The sequence below is a fragment of the Leucopleurus acutus genome, assembly GCF_964270905.1.
Source record: "Leucopleurus acutus genome assembly, chromosome: 19".
In the NCBI taxonomy this organism is placed as follows: domain Eukaryota; kingdom Metazoa; phylum Chordata; class Mammalia; order Artiodactyla; family Delphinidae; genus Leucopleurus; species Leucopleurus acutus.
In genome coordinates this window covers 59,806,437-59,821,332 of record NC_139161.1, presented here as the reverse complement: position 1 = coordinate 59,821,332, position 14,896 = coordinate 59,806,437, and the positions used below count along the sequence as shown (strand labels likewise).

At 60.7% G+C, this 14,896-nt stretch overlaps 1 protein-coding gene across 2 annotated transcripts in view; it reads right to left on the bottom strand.

Annotated features, from left to right (window-relative positions):
* The window catches only part of TOM1L2 (target of myb1 like 2 membrane trafficking protein), an 81,989-nt gene that overhangs the window by 16,566 nt on the left and 50,527 nt on the right, over positions 1-14,896 (bottom strand). For both annotated transcript variants that reach the window (XM_082860373.1, XM_082860372.1), the window contains exons 4-7: positions 11,811-11,960; positions 7,269-7,403; positions 5,920-6,060; positions 4,133-4,249 (exon numbers count right to left, since the gene is read on the bottom strand). In XM_082860373.1, the coding sequence (XP_082716499.1) occupies positions 4,133-4,249; positions 5,920-6,060; positions 7,269-7,403; positions 11,811-11,960 (543 nt within the window). The remainder of the gene's footprint in view (positions 1-4,132; positions 4,250-5,919; positions 6,061-7,268; positions 7,404-11,810; positions 11,961-14,896) is intronic.

Genomic DNA, 14,896 nt, shown 5'->3' with positions numbered 1-14,896 from the left:
GCACACACGCCCGAAGCACCAGTAGCACCCGCAGGGAGAGGCCAGGGTTGGATTCAATCTCCCCCCAGAGCCCAGTCCCTGCTGGGTGTGGCGGCCAAGGCAGCAGCAAGCAGCCCTGACCACCCGCTGTCCGGGGGTCCAGCGCCCTGGGCTCCACCCGCTGTCCGGGGGTCCAGCTCCCTGGGCTCCACCCGCTGTCCGGGGGTCCAGTGCCCTGGGCTCCACCCGCTGTCCGAGGGTCCAGTGCCCTGGGCTCCACCCGCTGTCTGGGGGTCCAGCGCCCTGGGCTCGGCCCTCCTAGGGTGGGATGGGGGCGCCGGGCACCACCACAGCAGCCAGGGTGGCTATGCTCTCATCTGTTCGGACACTGATAGGTCTCTGTAGAGTTTCACTTGTGGAGGAGGTGTTCCATCACTTTGCAGAACGTTTGGGAAGCGCTAGGTGGTTTCTGGGGCCTCGCCTGGAGGAAGGATGAGACCCGAGGCCGTGCACTGGGGTCTGGCTCCCGTGGCCTTCAGCTGGGGCAGAGGCGGGCAGGACATCCCCCACCCGCTGGCAGGGCCTCGCGTGCTCTACGCCTGGGTTGGCACCCAGGGACCCCCCACGGAGCTTTGCCTAAACACGGCCCGGATCAGGGGTCTCCAGGGGTCTCTGCAGAGAGAAAGTTTCACCTTCTCCTTGCTTCAACCTTTTAAGTTACTGTCTTAAAAAAATTAAACAGGAAGAAACGAGAAGAGATTGCACTGGAGAGGAGGACCAGAGCATGAAGATCTGTGCCACCACAGACACCCGCTGGCTGCCTGCGGGCCCTCCACGCCATCACCAGCAGGCAGACCCTACCTGCCTCCAAACCACCCAGACAGGCACCTTCTCCTGGTCCTGAGCCACAGACAGCCAGAGCCTGCCCGGCTTGCCCTTCCCGCCTGGCAACAGCTGGGACAGGAACTTCCTAAACGCAGACGGTCTCAGTCTGGCCTCTGGGGTCTGGTTCTCAACAGAAGGGAGGGCGGCTGGTCACTGCTCTTGGTGCAAAAGCCCTCCATCCACCAGAAGGCTTTGTAAAATGTCCCTTTTTTGTCTAATTCATCCCAATGCCTGTATCTTTTCTTCAAGGGACATTCTCCTCCCCACCTTGCAAAACCATCTTTTAATCATCTTCTGGGTCTCCTCTGAACCCACAGGGAATAAGGCCCTGAAGATCTGCTTTCTACAGCTGCAAAGGAGACACGAGGGAGACACAGTCTTTGTTGAAGAGAAAGGGGGAAATAATGAAGCTGAACACATAGAATAAACTAGATTTCTCTAGAGAAGATGGTCCTGGCCCCCCTGGTTTTTGTTGAAATGAGAGGCAAGAAGCGAGAGGGGATAAACCATCTGCTACTTGAAGACACAATGTGGGATGGGCCTCCTTCGTCAGCTGAGGGATGGCCGTGAGGGATGCCCATCCTGGGGGTCACTGGATTAATCACGCGTTATCACTAACTGCAGACAGAGCTGGAGAGGCTGATCTGGGGGCGGTGGGGGCACGGCCGCCGGCATCGGGATCTTTAGAGATTCCCAAGGCCGGACTCCCAGGCGCAGCCAAGGGCATAAGGTCCAGCAGACAGAGATGCAGAGTCTCAGGACAGGGAAGACGTGGCTGGACAGCCCGTGAGGGAGGGAGACGGAGGCGGCAGGTTCCCCAGCGCTGCCCCCTGCTCAGAGCCACCGGGCCACCCGAGGGAGGGCGGCCAACAGCCTGCAAGCATGGAAGGACCTGCTACGTGAGGGAGGAACTTGTGTCTGCTCCAGCGGGTGGAGCAGACAGTCCGGGGCTGCAGGCACGGTGTGGACGGGCTTCAATCAGCCGCTTCCCAGCCGGCCAACGGGGGGAGATTACTCCAGGCCCTAAGTCACCTAGTTCATCAGCGGCCAGGTCCAGAGTGAAGCCGGGGATCCCTAGGCCGCAGCTCTTCCTGCCCTGTCGTGCTGCTTCCCAAAGTCTATCCAGGTCATGTGTTTGGAGGCGGAAGTGCCTCCCCAGCCTGTCGCTGAGGATGTTCAGAAACAAGGCAGCACCAGGCATGCTGCCGGCATGGGGAATCAGCACAGGGTGGGGCTGGACAAGCCGCCTCCCAGGTCTCTCCCAGCCCAGAGGGGGATGCTGCTGTGCTCCCTCCGGGGTCCCGCCTCCCCTCGCCCACGCTGCCTGAGTTCCTGCCACTCTGCGAGCCGCGGGTGAGGCCACACCTGCAAGTCCTGTGCGAAGCACAGGAAGCCGTCCGGACGGACGCAGCCGGCCAGGATGCTGGTCGGCTGCAGCGGCGCGCCCTCGCCGACACCTCCCATTTCCCTCTTCCCATTTCCTCCCAGCAGTTTACACTCAAATCCGCAGCAGCTTCTGTGGGCATGAACACTTGGGCTGGTGACAAATGCATTTATTTCCACTTTGAGCTCTGGGTAGCTTCTGCCCTGAGCAATCTGGCCACCCTCCAGCTCGAGTGAGGGGTCCCGGGGCACAGTCTGATCCCGTCCCTTACCAAGCAGACCGTAGCACTTTCCCACATGCAGCCCCAACCCCTGGGAGATCCTGCTTGGCTGGCTCGAGGAGTGAGGCCAGCGGCCAGGACGGCCGTGTCTGCTTACAGAGCTGCCGGCTCCCGAGTCTCTCGTGCCGAAAGGACAGCCTCCCACTGACACCCAGAACCGTCCTCTCTGTTTGACTTATAAGATAGCAGCGACGTCGGCAGGCTTGGAGTTGGAACAAGACAGAGGGAAGGGAAACGTCATGGGAAGCAACCTATTTTTGAAAACTGAGCTGACGCCAGGAGATCAGGTTCTGTTTGTCTTGGCTGACGGGCTCGTTTAAACACACACGCACACGCAGAGGTGTGTGCTGTCTGGTTGGCCCTGGCTGTCCGCAGGGCTGGCTTTGTTCTGCTGCGCCTGCTACCAGGAACTCAGCTCTGTCCACTGCAAACCCCTGTCAGCAAGAATTCTGGTGCTGACACAGCACAGAGCTGCCTCGAGAGGCCCCTCAGTTCCTGCACTGTTCCTGGACTGATCTCAGTTTCCTGCGCCTGGGGTAACGCCTGGAAGAACCCTGCAGACCGCAGATGGAGGCTGACGCGGCACTGATGGCACACCTGAAGCTGGGCTGCTGCGGGATCTGGTTGCTCGGCGTCCAGAGCAGCCGGAGGGCCCGGACCCAGGTAGGTAGGCTGCCCGCTGTGAGATCCTCCAGAGCGGGGACCACAGCCCACACCCTGGGCAGGTCTCCCCCACCCACACCCTCACCCCCTTAGGGGCTGGAAGGGGGCACGGCAAGCAGCTGCTTGGGCCAGGCCACCCGGGAAGCATGCCCTCCTGGAGGACAGCAGCCAGTGTGGCCCTCAGGGGACCAAGACCGGCTGCCCCGAGGGGCAGGCGTGGGAGGTGCTCCCCGCTGACCCTCACATTTCACAGCGTCCTCTCCACCCTCCAGGAGGTGCTGCTTCTGCGGGCGGGGCCGCTGCCACTTCCCACCGATGCCAGAGTCTCTGAGACGGTGTCAGGAGAGCTGGGCGCCAGCTCTGGGCATGGCGGACCTGGGGTAGGAACCCTGCAGGCCAGCTCTTTCCGCCTGGCTCCCAGACCTGCAGGTGGCCAGTGAGCCACAGAGCCTCCGGAGCCAGGACGTGGGCCACCCTGGCCGGGGACCCTCAGCTTCACCCCAGAAGTCTCAGAAGTGGCTCCCACGAGCAGGAACAGTTAGCGGTCCCTGCACGTTTGTGACGTCATGTTGGGTGAACAAAGCAACACATAAAATCATACACCTGATATCATCTCAACCCCATGTGAAATAAACATGGAAAAAATGTCTGAAAGAAAATACATCAGAACACCGACAGTGCTTATCTGCGGACGCTGGGGTTAAAGAAAACGATTTTCTTCTTTGTACTTCCTTTTTCTTTGGATGGGCACGTATTTTGCAACTGGCATTTTACAATGAGGAAAAAACGTTTTTAAGGAGGATAAAGAAGAGAGCACCTGGGACTGGCCTCTGACCGCCTCCGGGATGCGTGGGCTGGACGCGGGCCTCCTCGGACTCGGTCCCTCTAGAGGACGGGCCCCAAACCCCATCCTGCCCAACCCCCGGCCCGGAGGCCCTCACCTGCAGCAGCTCCAGATCTGACGAGTCCTCCTGCCCGGGAACCATCTCCGTTAGCATCTCGGACATGACCTTTGTGTTTCCCCGAACGACGTCCAGTTCGCTCCGCAGCCTGGCGATCTGTGGGGGCCGGGGGAAGTGTGGGGACGGGGTCAGTGAGCCTGCACCAGGTGGACGCGGGCCAGCTCCGTCTGCGTCTGCGCACGGGGGGCGCCGGCAGCTGGCAGCTGGGAGCCCCGGGAAGCGCGGGCAGTGCTGGGTTGGAGCACGGGGGGAGGGGGCCGAGCGGGGCCTGCAGGGGAAGTGAGCCTCTCAGGCCCCGTTTCTGCTCCTTCACGTGGTGGAGAGCGTGGCCCCCGAGGTCCCTGCAGGTCTGGGGTCCTCGACTAGGAACCTCACAGTTGCAGGCTCTGGCCCGGAATCGAGGCTCCAAGCACAGTGGCCTCTGAGCCGTGCCTTCCCCACCGGCTCCCCATCCAGGGGTGCCTGTCTCCACTGCCAGCTCCACAGAGCTCCCCAGAGCCGGGACCCGGGCTGCCTCTCCCACAGCAGGGACAGCTCTCTGAGCCTGTGTCCTCACCTGTGCAAAGGTGACCTCACAGGCCAGCCGTGGCCATCCAGGGGCACACCCCACACTGCCCAGTCGGGTCTGCTGTCTCACTTCACCACATTCAGCCCCCTCTCGTCCTGCCCACGTCCCCTCGCCCATCCCAGACCCTCCTTCCGACCGCTCCCGAGCTCCCCCCGGGCACAGACGGCCAATCAGGGGAGGGTCTCGGTGGCCGTCCAACTGCAAACGCGTCCGCCTTCCCTCTTCCCAGGGCCACCTGGGAGGCCTGGTGCAGGCTGTGGCGGGGGCCCAGGACGGGCAGCGGTAGTTTCAGCTGCGGCCTCCACCTCCTCCCTGCTCTGGGGATCCCAGGGGCCTTCCTGCCACTGCCCAGCCAGCCCATGACGCCCGGTGGGCAGGAGAGAAGGACCGCCGCCCGGTCTACTGACAGGAGACCGAGGTTAAGCGACCTGGCTGAAGCCTCACCAGGAGCAGCGGGCTGAGCCCAGGCCTGTCCGATCCCAGGCCACCACCTGCCCGGCCGCCCCATCCTCGGGGCCCACAGAACAGAAATGTGCACACACTCCGCTAACCGGACACAATCGCTTGAGCCCTCTGTTTAAATGAGGTTCCATAATAATGAAACTGTCACAAATAGTAAATGAGAATTTAAAAAACAGAAACAGTGGATGGATTTTCTTTCAAGTCTGACCAATCCTCACTTTTTAACTAATGGAAGTTCTATAGATTCGTCTAAAGACTCGTCTCCAGACTCCTCCAAAAGAGTCCAGGTTGGCATTGAGGCAGCATTAGCTCTGCAGGAAATAACTCGGGGAGACTGGGCGTTGCTCGGGACGCAGCAGGACTTGGTCCTTCCTGCGGGCTCCGCCCTGGCCCAGGCTGCCTTCTCTCAGGATAAGTCTAAACCTCTCTGTGGACACCCGAGGCCCTTCACAACTCCGCTGGCTCCCGGGCTTTTGGCCTCACCTCCTGCTGTGATTCTTGCCAGCCCCGCCCCCGCCCCACCCCGTCCTCCAAACCGCCCACCTGCTGTGCCTGGAGCCCCCCACCTCCCACCTCGAGTGACCACCGCCCTGGACAGCGCGCCCTCAGGAGGGCCGGGCACTTGCACCCGTGTCGCCGACACCCTTCACAGGGCCCGTCTGGGGAGGCCTCCTCTGTCTCCTGGGAGACCGAGGGCAGTGGCAGGCTGGCCTGTGGCCCCTAAGCGTGCACGTACCTGCTCTGAATTGGCCGTGATGGGGCCCGCAGCGCTCAGAGCCGGGGCCTGCGGCACCAAGGAGGAGCCGCTGCTCGTCCTCGGCTGCAGCTGCGACTGGGACTTGGGCATGCTGGTGGCTGGGTCCACCTCCGGGACGCTCTGCACGGCAACGACAAAGCCTTCTGTCCGCCTGGGCCGCCTGGGCCCCCCCACCCCTCCTCCCTCCACGGACCTCACAGACACCAGGCGGGCCACAGAGGCAGCCCCCAGCGCAGCCTGTGAGGGCTCTGGCCACCCTCCCACCGTCAGGACCACCTCGGGATCGGAGGGGAGGGCCTGCTGGTAAGTTTTCTAATCAGGAGCCCCCGTTTGGCACCAGAAGGTTACTTTTTGGCCTTTACAAGCGGACTAATAGAAACAGTAATTATGCAATTTACTGAACGTTCTCTGTAACTACAGGAACCGCCACGCTGCTCTGCGTCACGATTCGAAGAATAAAACAGGTTTACTCCACAAAGTGCAGCAAGTGGCTTGGAGGGATCACGTGAGAGAAACGCTAGGAAAGCCCAAGTCCTCGTGCTTCCCTCTGGGCCCCTCGTGACCCCTTGAACGTGAGCCGTGCCCACGCAGGAGGCCTGCACGGCACCGTCCCTCAGAGACGGACAAACGGGGCCGTGGCAGAGGGAGCTGGGGTGGGTGCCTCTCCCAGATCCTGAGCCTCCGGCTCTCCCGGGACAGAAGAGGGCCTGGCTGCCCCCGAAAAGGAAGGATGGCGTTGCCTGGGCACCTTCTCTCCTGAAGCTGCTAGCATGTGGGAGCTGCCCTCAGCGGGCCCTCCCGGGGCTTTGCATCCCAAGGCTGGCGGGAGTCAAGGGTGACCACTCATAGCCCAAAGTAAATTTTAGATCCATTTGACTTGTCCAGTTCAAAAACCCATGAACAGGGACCTCGCCAGCCCCTCACGTTGCCGATGTGGAGGCGGGGCTCCTCCGGCCGCCCTGGGAGACGCGGTCCCCACACCAGACGCCTGGGCTCGGGAGAGCAGGTGCCGCACCCCTCCCAGGATGGCTCCACCCGAGAGGCCACAGCCATGACAGCGTCCACACGGCTCCTTTGTCACCTTCTCCCACAGTTGGGGTGAAAACCGGGGCGGGTGGGGGGGTCCCTGAGCCACCAGCCACCAGCCGTCTCTCTCCCGCACCTGGGGCGGGTGGGGGGGTCCCTGAGCCACCAGCCACCAGCCATCTCTCTCCCGCACCCGCTCGTTATCAACAAGAAACGCCCTGGAGCCCTAAGGAGGCTGGTGAAGCTGCATAATTCAGAGGCTGTCCCTGCAACAGGCCCTTGGGGACGCGGCCGAGGCTCACCCGCTGGGGTGTGTGTATGGGGGACAGCGCGTCCAGGTCGGCCATGGGGAACTCCATGCCCTTCCTCTTCAGCTCTTCGTAAGCGTGCACGACGCCCGTGAGGTCAGGGCTGCTCCGGAAGGCGTCGGCCCACGCCTGGAGGGGAGGAGGGGGCCTGTTAGGGGCGACGGGGCGCTCAGGGCTGCGGCCCAGCCACCCTGCTCCTTCCTGCCAGTGCCACCAGGCTGAGCACGAATGAAAGCAAAGCACAGAACTCAGTCCAGCGTGGGGCACAGCCTAGAGCGGAGACGGAGCGACCACACCGAAGCATGGGGCTGAGCCCAGGAGATGTGCCTGGCAACGTGCGGCTGGAGAGGCCGCGCCCGCAGGATGTGCGGGGACAGCGGCGTGGCCTCCACGCTCCGTGCATGAAAGTCCAGGCTGACCCTAGTAGGTCAGGGAGCCGGAGTCCACACTGCCTGGCCGCCCATCCGACGGCCGAGGTGACTGCGGCCGGGGCAGGTGCACCCGCGCTACTCACAGCGCTGGCACCAGGCGCCCGTGTGCGACAGTCCACTGGGAAGCTCGGCCACTAGCTTCCGTTATGTAAGACACAACACGGGGAGGAAGGAACACATATTTCAAAAGGCTGCCGCTCGTCTCTGATTCAAGGAACTGTCAAAATTTATCTTTAAATTCTGTTCTCTGGAAGTTATAGAAGGTATCAAAAAAGGAAGTTCCTCCAAAGGGCAGCCCCCAAGAGGGGCCCAGAGGACGAGGAACGCCGTCCTGCCTGCAGCTCTGTCGCTGTCACAGGGCCCAGCTGCTTCCCCCCATCTCTGACCAAGAGAGCAGTTTCCAAAAGGCCTCGTTCAGTTTGGCTGCTGCATCTCACTGACCACAAATCCTGCCGTGAGCCCGGCCTCCTGGGGCCTGCTCATCCAACCTGCACACGCAGGGACTTAACGCCCACGTCAGGACAGCCCCTCGTGGTCACACTTCCTCCTGGACGCTGGTGGGGGGCGCGTTTCACTGCCCACGGGGAGGCGGGTAGAAGCAGGAGGCAGTCAGCTCCTCCTGGAGCCGCCTCCGGCCTTCGTTGCTGCAGAAAGACAACAGCTCCAGGGGAGCCCTTTTAACTTATGCTGCCTTCCACCCCCAGCAGGTCTCACATAAGAAGACCACGACTGTTCTCTCCAGTCGGCGGACACTTCTTGGGGCACCTGTCCAGCAGCGATCAGCAGGCCCCATGGACGGCCCCGCAGGGGGTACACGTGCCCAGCTGAGCAGCTACGGCCTCCTGCTTCAGGAGCCTGGCCCTGGGCCCTCGGAGGGCTGGGCTGCTCTATGGGTAGATGTGGGCCCTGGGTCGCACCCACATGCCAGCCCGGACCAGGGAGCAGGGAGAGCCTGCCTGCTGGGACGGCGCGGACACTCAGGAGAAGGTCTGTCCCCTCCCTGGCCGTCACCCCGGGGTTCTGGGTAGCCTGCCTTGTCATGACCAGCACTGCTCGGCGCAGACACTCAGAAGGTCTGTCCCCTCCCCGGCCGTCACCCCGGGGCTCTGGGTGGCCTACCTTGCCATGACCAGCATGTCCCCTCCCTGGCCATCACCCCGGGGCTCTGGGTAGCCCGCCTTGTCATGACCAGCATGTCCCCTCCCTGGCCGTCACCCCGGGGCTCTGGGTAGCCTTGCCATGACCAGCATGTCCCCTCCCTGGCCGTCACCCCGGGGCTCTGGGTGGCCTGCCTTGTCATGATCAGCATGTCCCCTCCCTGGCCGTCACCCCGGGGCTCTGGGTAGCCTGCCTTGTCATGACCAGCATGTCCCCTCCCTGGCCGTCACCCCGGGGCTCTGGGTAGCCCTGCCATGACCAGCTCTGCTCTTTGCCCAGGCAGCTGGGGTTGGCATCTGCTATCTAAGCAGCCAAGCAGTCCTGGCTAATCGCCCCCGTCCTGCGCGGGACCCCTGTGCAGTCGGGGTGCGGGGCTGCAGCAGAGTCTGTGTCCACGGCAGTGCTCTCTACTGACCACACCCCTGACGCCAGCACCTTGGGGGGAAGCACAGGGCGGGAGATGCCGTGTGCCTTGGGCACCTTCCGGGCCGGTGCCCACACCTGTGCCCCCCAGCTGCCGAGTCTCCCGGGGGCACAGAGAAGGCAGTCAGACAGCATTTGTCAAGTCAGAGCGAACACGGCCTCACCAATGCGAAGATTCCTGCTGCAGGGACAGGGGAGCATGGCCATGCAGGCGGCCAGTGGACTGAGGTGACGGTGACGGCGCAGGAGCCCCTCTAGACAGCTGGCCCCGCTGAGAATCACGACCCTGCCTCAGGGGCCGTGGCCTCGGGAGGTCTGCTTCCCCACAAGAAGCCAGGGAGCGGCAGGGCGGCTGCTGTCAGAGCAGAAGGCCTGTCCTGGGAGCTGTGGGTCAGCATCACAGCGCCCGCTCACTGCCCGACGCCCTGCCCCGCCCACCCGTGCCCACGTGTCAGGGGTTGGAAAGCCCAGAGGGAGTTCCGATCTCCTTTCCCCTGGATCGCACACCAAAGAAAGGACTAAAACCTTATGCAAACATGAGCCATTTGCTCCAGACCCCTCAAGCCTCTCACTGCTGTGGCCTCTCCCGCTGCGGAGCACAGGCTCCAGACACACAGGCTCCGGACTCACAGGCCCAGCGGCCATGGCTCACGGGCCCAGCCGCTCCGCGGCATGTGGGATCCTCCCGGACCGGGGCACGAACCCGCGTGCCCTGCATCGGCAGGCGGACTCTCAACCGCTGCGCCACCAGGGAAGCACTCGACAAAGTTTTAAATCATCCAATTTCAGATCAATAAACAATTGCTGATTTAAACAATGGGTTCCATTCCCTGGACAAAAGGAAGCTGCTGTGCCGTCCTGCTCGTGCTCCTGGGCTTCTCACTCACAGGGACAGGGTTTCGGGAGCTGCCCATCCACAGAATCTACTGCAAGCCCGGCCACCAGCTCCCTGCCACCTCCTGAGAACACAGACCCCCCGGCTCCCCCTGCCCCTCCCACCCCCCGCCATCAGCTCCCCTCTTCGGTGGAAAGAAAGAGAATTTTTAGACACTACTCTGGGGGGAGTGCGGGAGGCAGGGATGAGGTTCCTCCACCAGAACCATGTCCTTTCTGTCCTGGAACAACCCCAGGAAGAGGTTGAGGGTGGCGTAGAGCGGGGGGATGTCCCACAAAGGGGACGTCACGGGAGGCCCGCCCTCTGGACAGGCCCCCTCCTCCCGGGCCACCGGGAGCCCTGTCCCTTCCAGAAGGGCCTGCTGCATCTGGCACGCTGTCCTCCTGAAGGGCAGGGTCCCTTGAGCACATGAGCCCGAGGGGGTGTCTTTCCGTGCAGCCCAGGGAGGTGGAGTGGCAGGAGGGCAGCCAGAGGACACGGCTGCCTGGCTGAATGGAGGGATTAGGGGTGGAGGGGAGCGGGGAGGGACGGGCATCCTGACTTCACAGCGGACCAGACGGTGGCAAACGTGCACTGGAAACGCCAGCTCTGTGGGCCACCCTGGGACCACGATGCCTGGGATCGGCGTTCTAGGAAGGTGTCAGAGGGACGGTGGGTGGGGAGCGAGGGGGCCGTGCAAAGAGAGACTTTCTGAAGTCTCCCATGCCTGTGGGGACACAGGTGCTGGAGACTTCAGAAAAGCTGCAGCCCTCGCCCTCCCAGGGGACCATCAGACCTTAACTTCTCATTTTAAAAGCATATTCAGCATGGAAATAACATCACCTTCTTTCCAAGACGGGTTTAAAAAGGCCAACGGGATGCAAAACCTCTGTGCACCCGTCAGACGGGCTATGAGGAAGACGATGGCGAGGACGTGGGACACTAGGACACCTGCTGCTGGCGGGGTGGGGGGGCCGCTGGTGGGGGCGCTGCGTGGGAGCAGCCTGGAGGCAGCTCCTCCAGCCCCAGCCGAGCCTTCGGAGGAGGTGGCCCTGGCCGACACCCTGACGGCACCCTCCCGAGAACCGCCCAGCTAAGGTGTCCCTGAAGCCCTGGCCCACAGAAATTAGGAGGCAATAAACGTCTGTTGCTCTAAGCTGCTAAGTTTGGGCTAATTTGTTACAGGACAATGAATAACGAACACGTCCCAAAGTGTCACCTGTGCTCTCGATGCTCCAGGCCTTTGCACATACTGCTCTCTACCTGCCATACCCCTTGCACTCTGACCTTTCCACCCAGCTTGTCACCCCTCAGGGTTCAGCAGAATTGTCACGTCCGCAGTGAATCCTGAACACCACCCCCACGACCCCAGAGTTGGCCCCGCCCAGTGGCACGTGGACCCGGCACGTGGCTCTGTTAGGCTCCAGGCCTGTCCCCCATGGGCAGCCGAGGGCCAGGCACCCGGACACAGCCAGCAACGGCCAGGAGAGCCACCGCTGAGGGTGTCATCTCAGCGGGATGAGGGTAAGAAACAAGTGTTTCTCAACAAATATTTAAACCCAGAAGCACCCATCTTTTCCTCCAAATGATGGGGAAGCGTGAGGACTTGCTGCTGGGAGGCCCCGCCTTCCTCTCTCCCCGCCGACCCACCTGGATGAGAGCCAGCACCTTGTCCTGCACGATGGTTGGGGGGTTGCTCTTGGGAGAGATGATTTTGACCAGGACGCCGTCGATGAAATCCCGGTTGGCCACGAGGACGTGGAAGCGGTGGCCACAGTTCTTCACGCACGTCTCCAGCACCTGATGCAGGCGGGATGGAAACAGAGGTCACCCCCAGGGGCCAAGGAGACGCGGCCCCCTCTCCCCACTGCCGACCATCCTGGCGATGGGCTCCTCCAGAGGCAAACCCTTCTGCAGGACACAGGCGGCCCCTTGCTGGCTGGGGTCTCTGGGCCTGCACAGCAGTCGAGCGGCACCGGATCCGCACGAGAAGGGTACTGGGGTCTCAGCGGGGTCAAAACGACCGAGCATCCCTGGAAACGAGCCTCTGGGTTGGTGGCAACAGCCAGTGGATGCGGGCCCTCCCGGGCGGAGCCCACTGGAGCAGCCTGCACTGCTGGTGAGTTACTGGACCTGGTCGTGAAGAGGCGAATGCCCCACACGGCCGCACAACCCTGCTTCCACAACTGAGACCGGCCGCGACCCGGGTCTCTCACCCCCATATGCGGTTTGTGGCCTTGGCCACATTCGAATCAACTCTGCCCCTCCTTCCTCGTCCGGAAAAGTAAGTTACACAGGCCTCGGCCACTAGAAGAGCACAGCGCTTGTGGGTTCTGAGCAATGGCCAGCGTGGGCTTGAATCTCAGGTCCACTTTCAGGGCCAGTCTGTCTGAGCTCGGCTTCCCTGCCTGCAAAGTGGGCGCGAGTGCCCCGCTGCAGGACTGCAGTTAGGGTGAGCGTGTCTGAAGCGCAGACCTGCCTGGCGGGCCAGTGCAGGAGGACGTGTCACAGGGTTACTGTCCTGGGCCCCCACCGCACGAGCAAGGGGCCTTGAGCTCACAGCACCCACTGGAGGGTCCCTCCAGCCTCGCAGGCAGCTCTCCGGACCCCTTCGCTCTCTGGAAACCCCCTGACCCGGACGATGAGCCGGCCCCTCCCACGCCGGCACCCAGGCCACAGCTGGCTGGTGGGGACTGCCTCCACGGAAGGACGTCACCAGCATCAGGGGACACTGCTGGCCGCCTTGCTTGTCCTCATTCACCTAAACTAACTGACCACTGGTGACCCTAGGCAGCCACTCCCCGGGGCTAGGGTCGGGCAACGGGGCTTTCCCTGGACAAAGCTTGGTCATGGAGAAAGTTTCTAACACTGATGTTAGGAACGTGACTGCATGGCTGACCCAGGGGAGACCCTTTCACGTTGTATGTCATTTCACTCCATCCTCACAACTCATTCACCCTTTTTAAGTGGAGGCTGTTATCCCCTTTTTTTCCCAGAGTTAAAAGGCTTAGAAGGTGAAGAAAGTGGTGTAGGTACAAATTGCTGGTCAGGCCAGAAGCAGGACAGGATCCCCTGCAGCCTCCTCTGAGCCTCCGCCCGCCCTGAGGCACAGGGCCACCCTCCTCCAAGATCAGTGAGTGCCTCAGACGACAGGCAACCACTGCCACGCTCTCGTTCCCTCATTCGGTCCTTAAAATGCCCTGGACAGAGGCGGTGGGGCCGCCCGGCAGAGCAGGAGCTGCGGAAGTGCTCCCGGCTGGCAAGCCCACTGCAGGCTGCTCTACCAAAAAGGCAAATCTGTCGCTGCGGGTTGTTGGTCCTGAAACACGGTGGGAACTTTCCTGAATGCAGCTAAGGCCCGCGGAGTAGGCAAACAGCGCCTCCAAGCAGTCAGAGCCGCACTGATGACTGAGCAGGAAGCCCCAGACCTCTGACCAACTCCTATTTGGGGTACATCCTGACAACCTTGGTGGGGGCAGATATGAAGTTACAAGGCCCTCAGGAAGCAGGAGGACTGTGATGGACGAACAGGGTTAGTTCAAGGACAAGACAGAGAAGCCACGAGAGCAGACGTGAGCCCAGGCAGTGTGTGCCAGGCTGGGCCTCCAGCGGACGAAAAATGGGTCTGCACCTTTCACAAATCTCCCAAAGGCATTACGGGATTTGCAGCAAAGGCCTGACCACATCAAAATAAATACTTAGGAATAAATCTAACCAAGGAGGTGAAAGATCTGTGCCCTGAAAATTACAAGACATTGGTAAGAAAAAGTAAAGACACAAGTAAATGGAAAGGTATCCCATGTTCTCGGATCAGAAGAATTAATACTGTTAAAATGTCCACAGTACCCAAAGCCATCTACAGATTTCACAGAAACAGAAAAAACAATCCTAAAACTCATATGGAACCATAAACGACCCTGAACAGCCAAAACAATCCTGAGAAAGAAGACCACAGTGGGAAACATCACACTTCCTGATTTCAAACTGTATTATAAAGCTATAGTAAGCAAAACAGTGTGGTATTAGCATAAAAATAGACACACAGACCAATGGAACACACCTGAGAGCCCAGAAATAAACCCTCACATATACTGCCAACTAACATTTGACAAGGGAGCCAAGAATACTCAATGGGGAAAGGACAGTCTCTTCAATAAATGATGTTGGGAAAACTAGATATTCACATGCAGAAGAATGAAACTGGACCTCTAACTTACACCAGTCACAAAAATTAATTTGAAACGGTCTAAAGACTTAAATGTAAGACTTAAGGAAACACTAAATGGTGGCCCTCATGCTCTACTACAGGAAGGAAGGAATGGCAGGGCCCACGGTGGAGAGATCTCCATCCCAGGCAGCTACCACGATGCTGGGCATGGAGTGGGAGGTGTTTAGATGCCAGGAAAATGGCCTGCGTGCTAAGAGTTCGTGAGTTTTGCCTGTCCCTGGTGATTTCTGTTTCTGAAAACAGTTCATTTTGGGCATCGCTGTGGGTTTAGTGAAAGCTGCAGTTGAAATTCTGAGGAAAAAACAAAAGCTTTCAACTCCCTGTTTCTCAATTGGTCTTTTTCTCATTATTCAAACGCCAATTCCCTGGCAGAGAACTCTAATAAGTCGTGGGTTTTCACTTGGTCAAGAAATCCAAACAGTTTCTCTGCTTTAAAAGGAACATGTTATGGCTGTTTTGGATAAACAACCCACTACTCAACCCTACAGGGAGGTCCACATGCTGACCT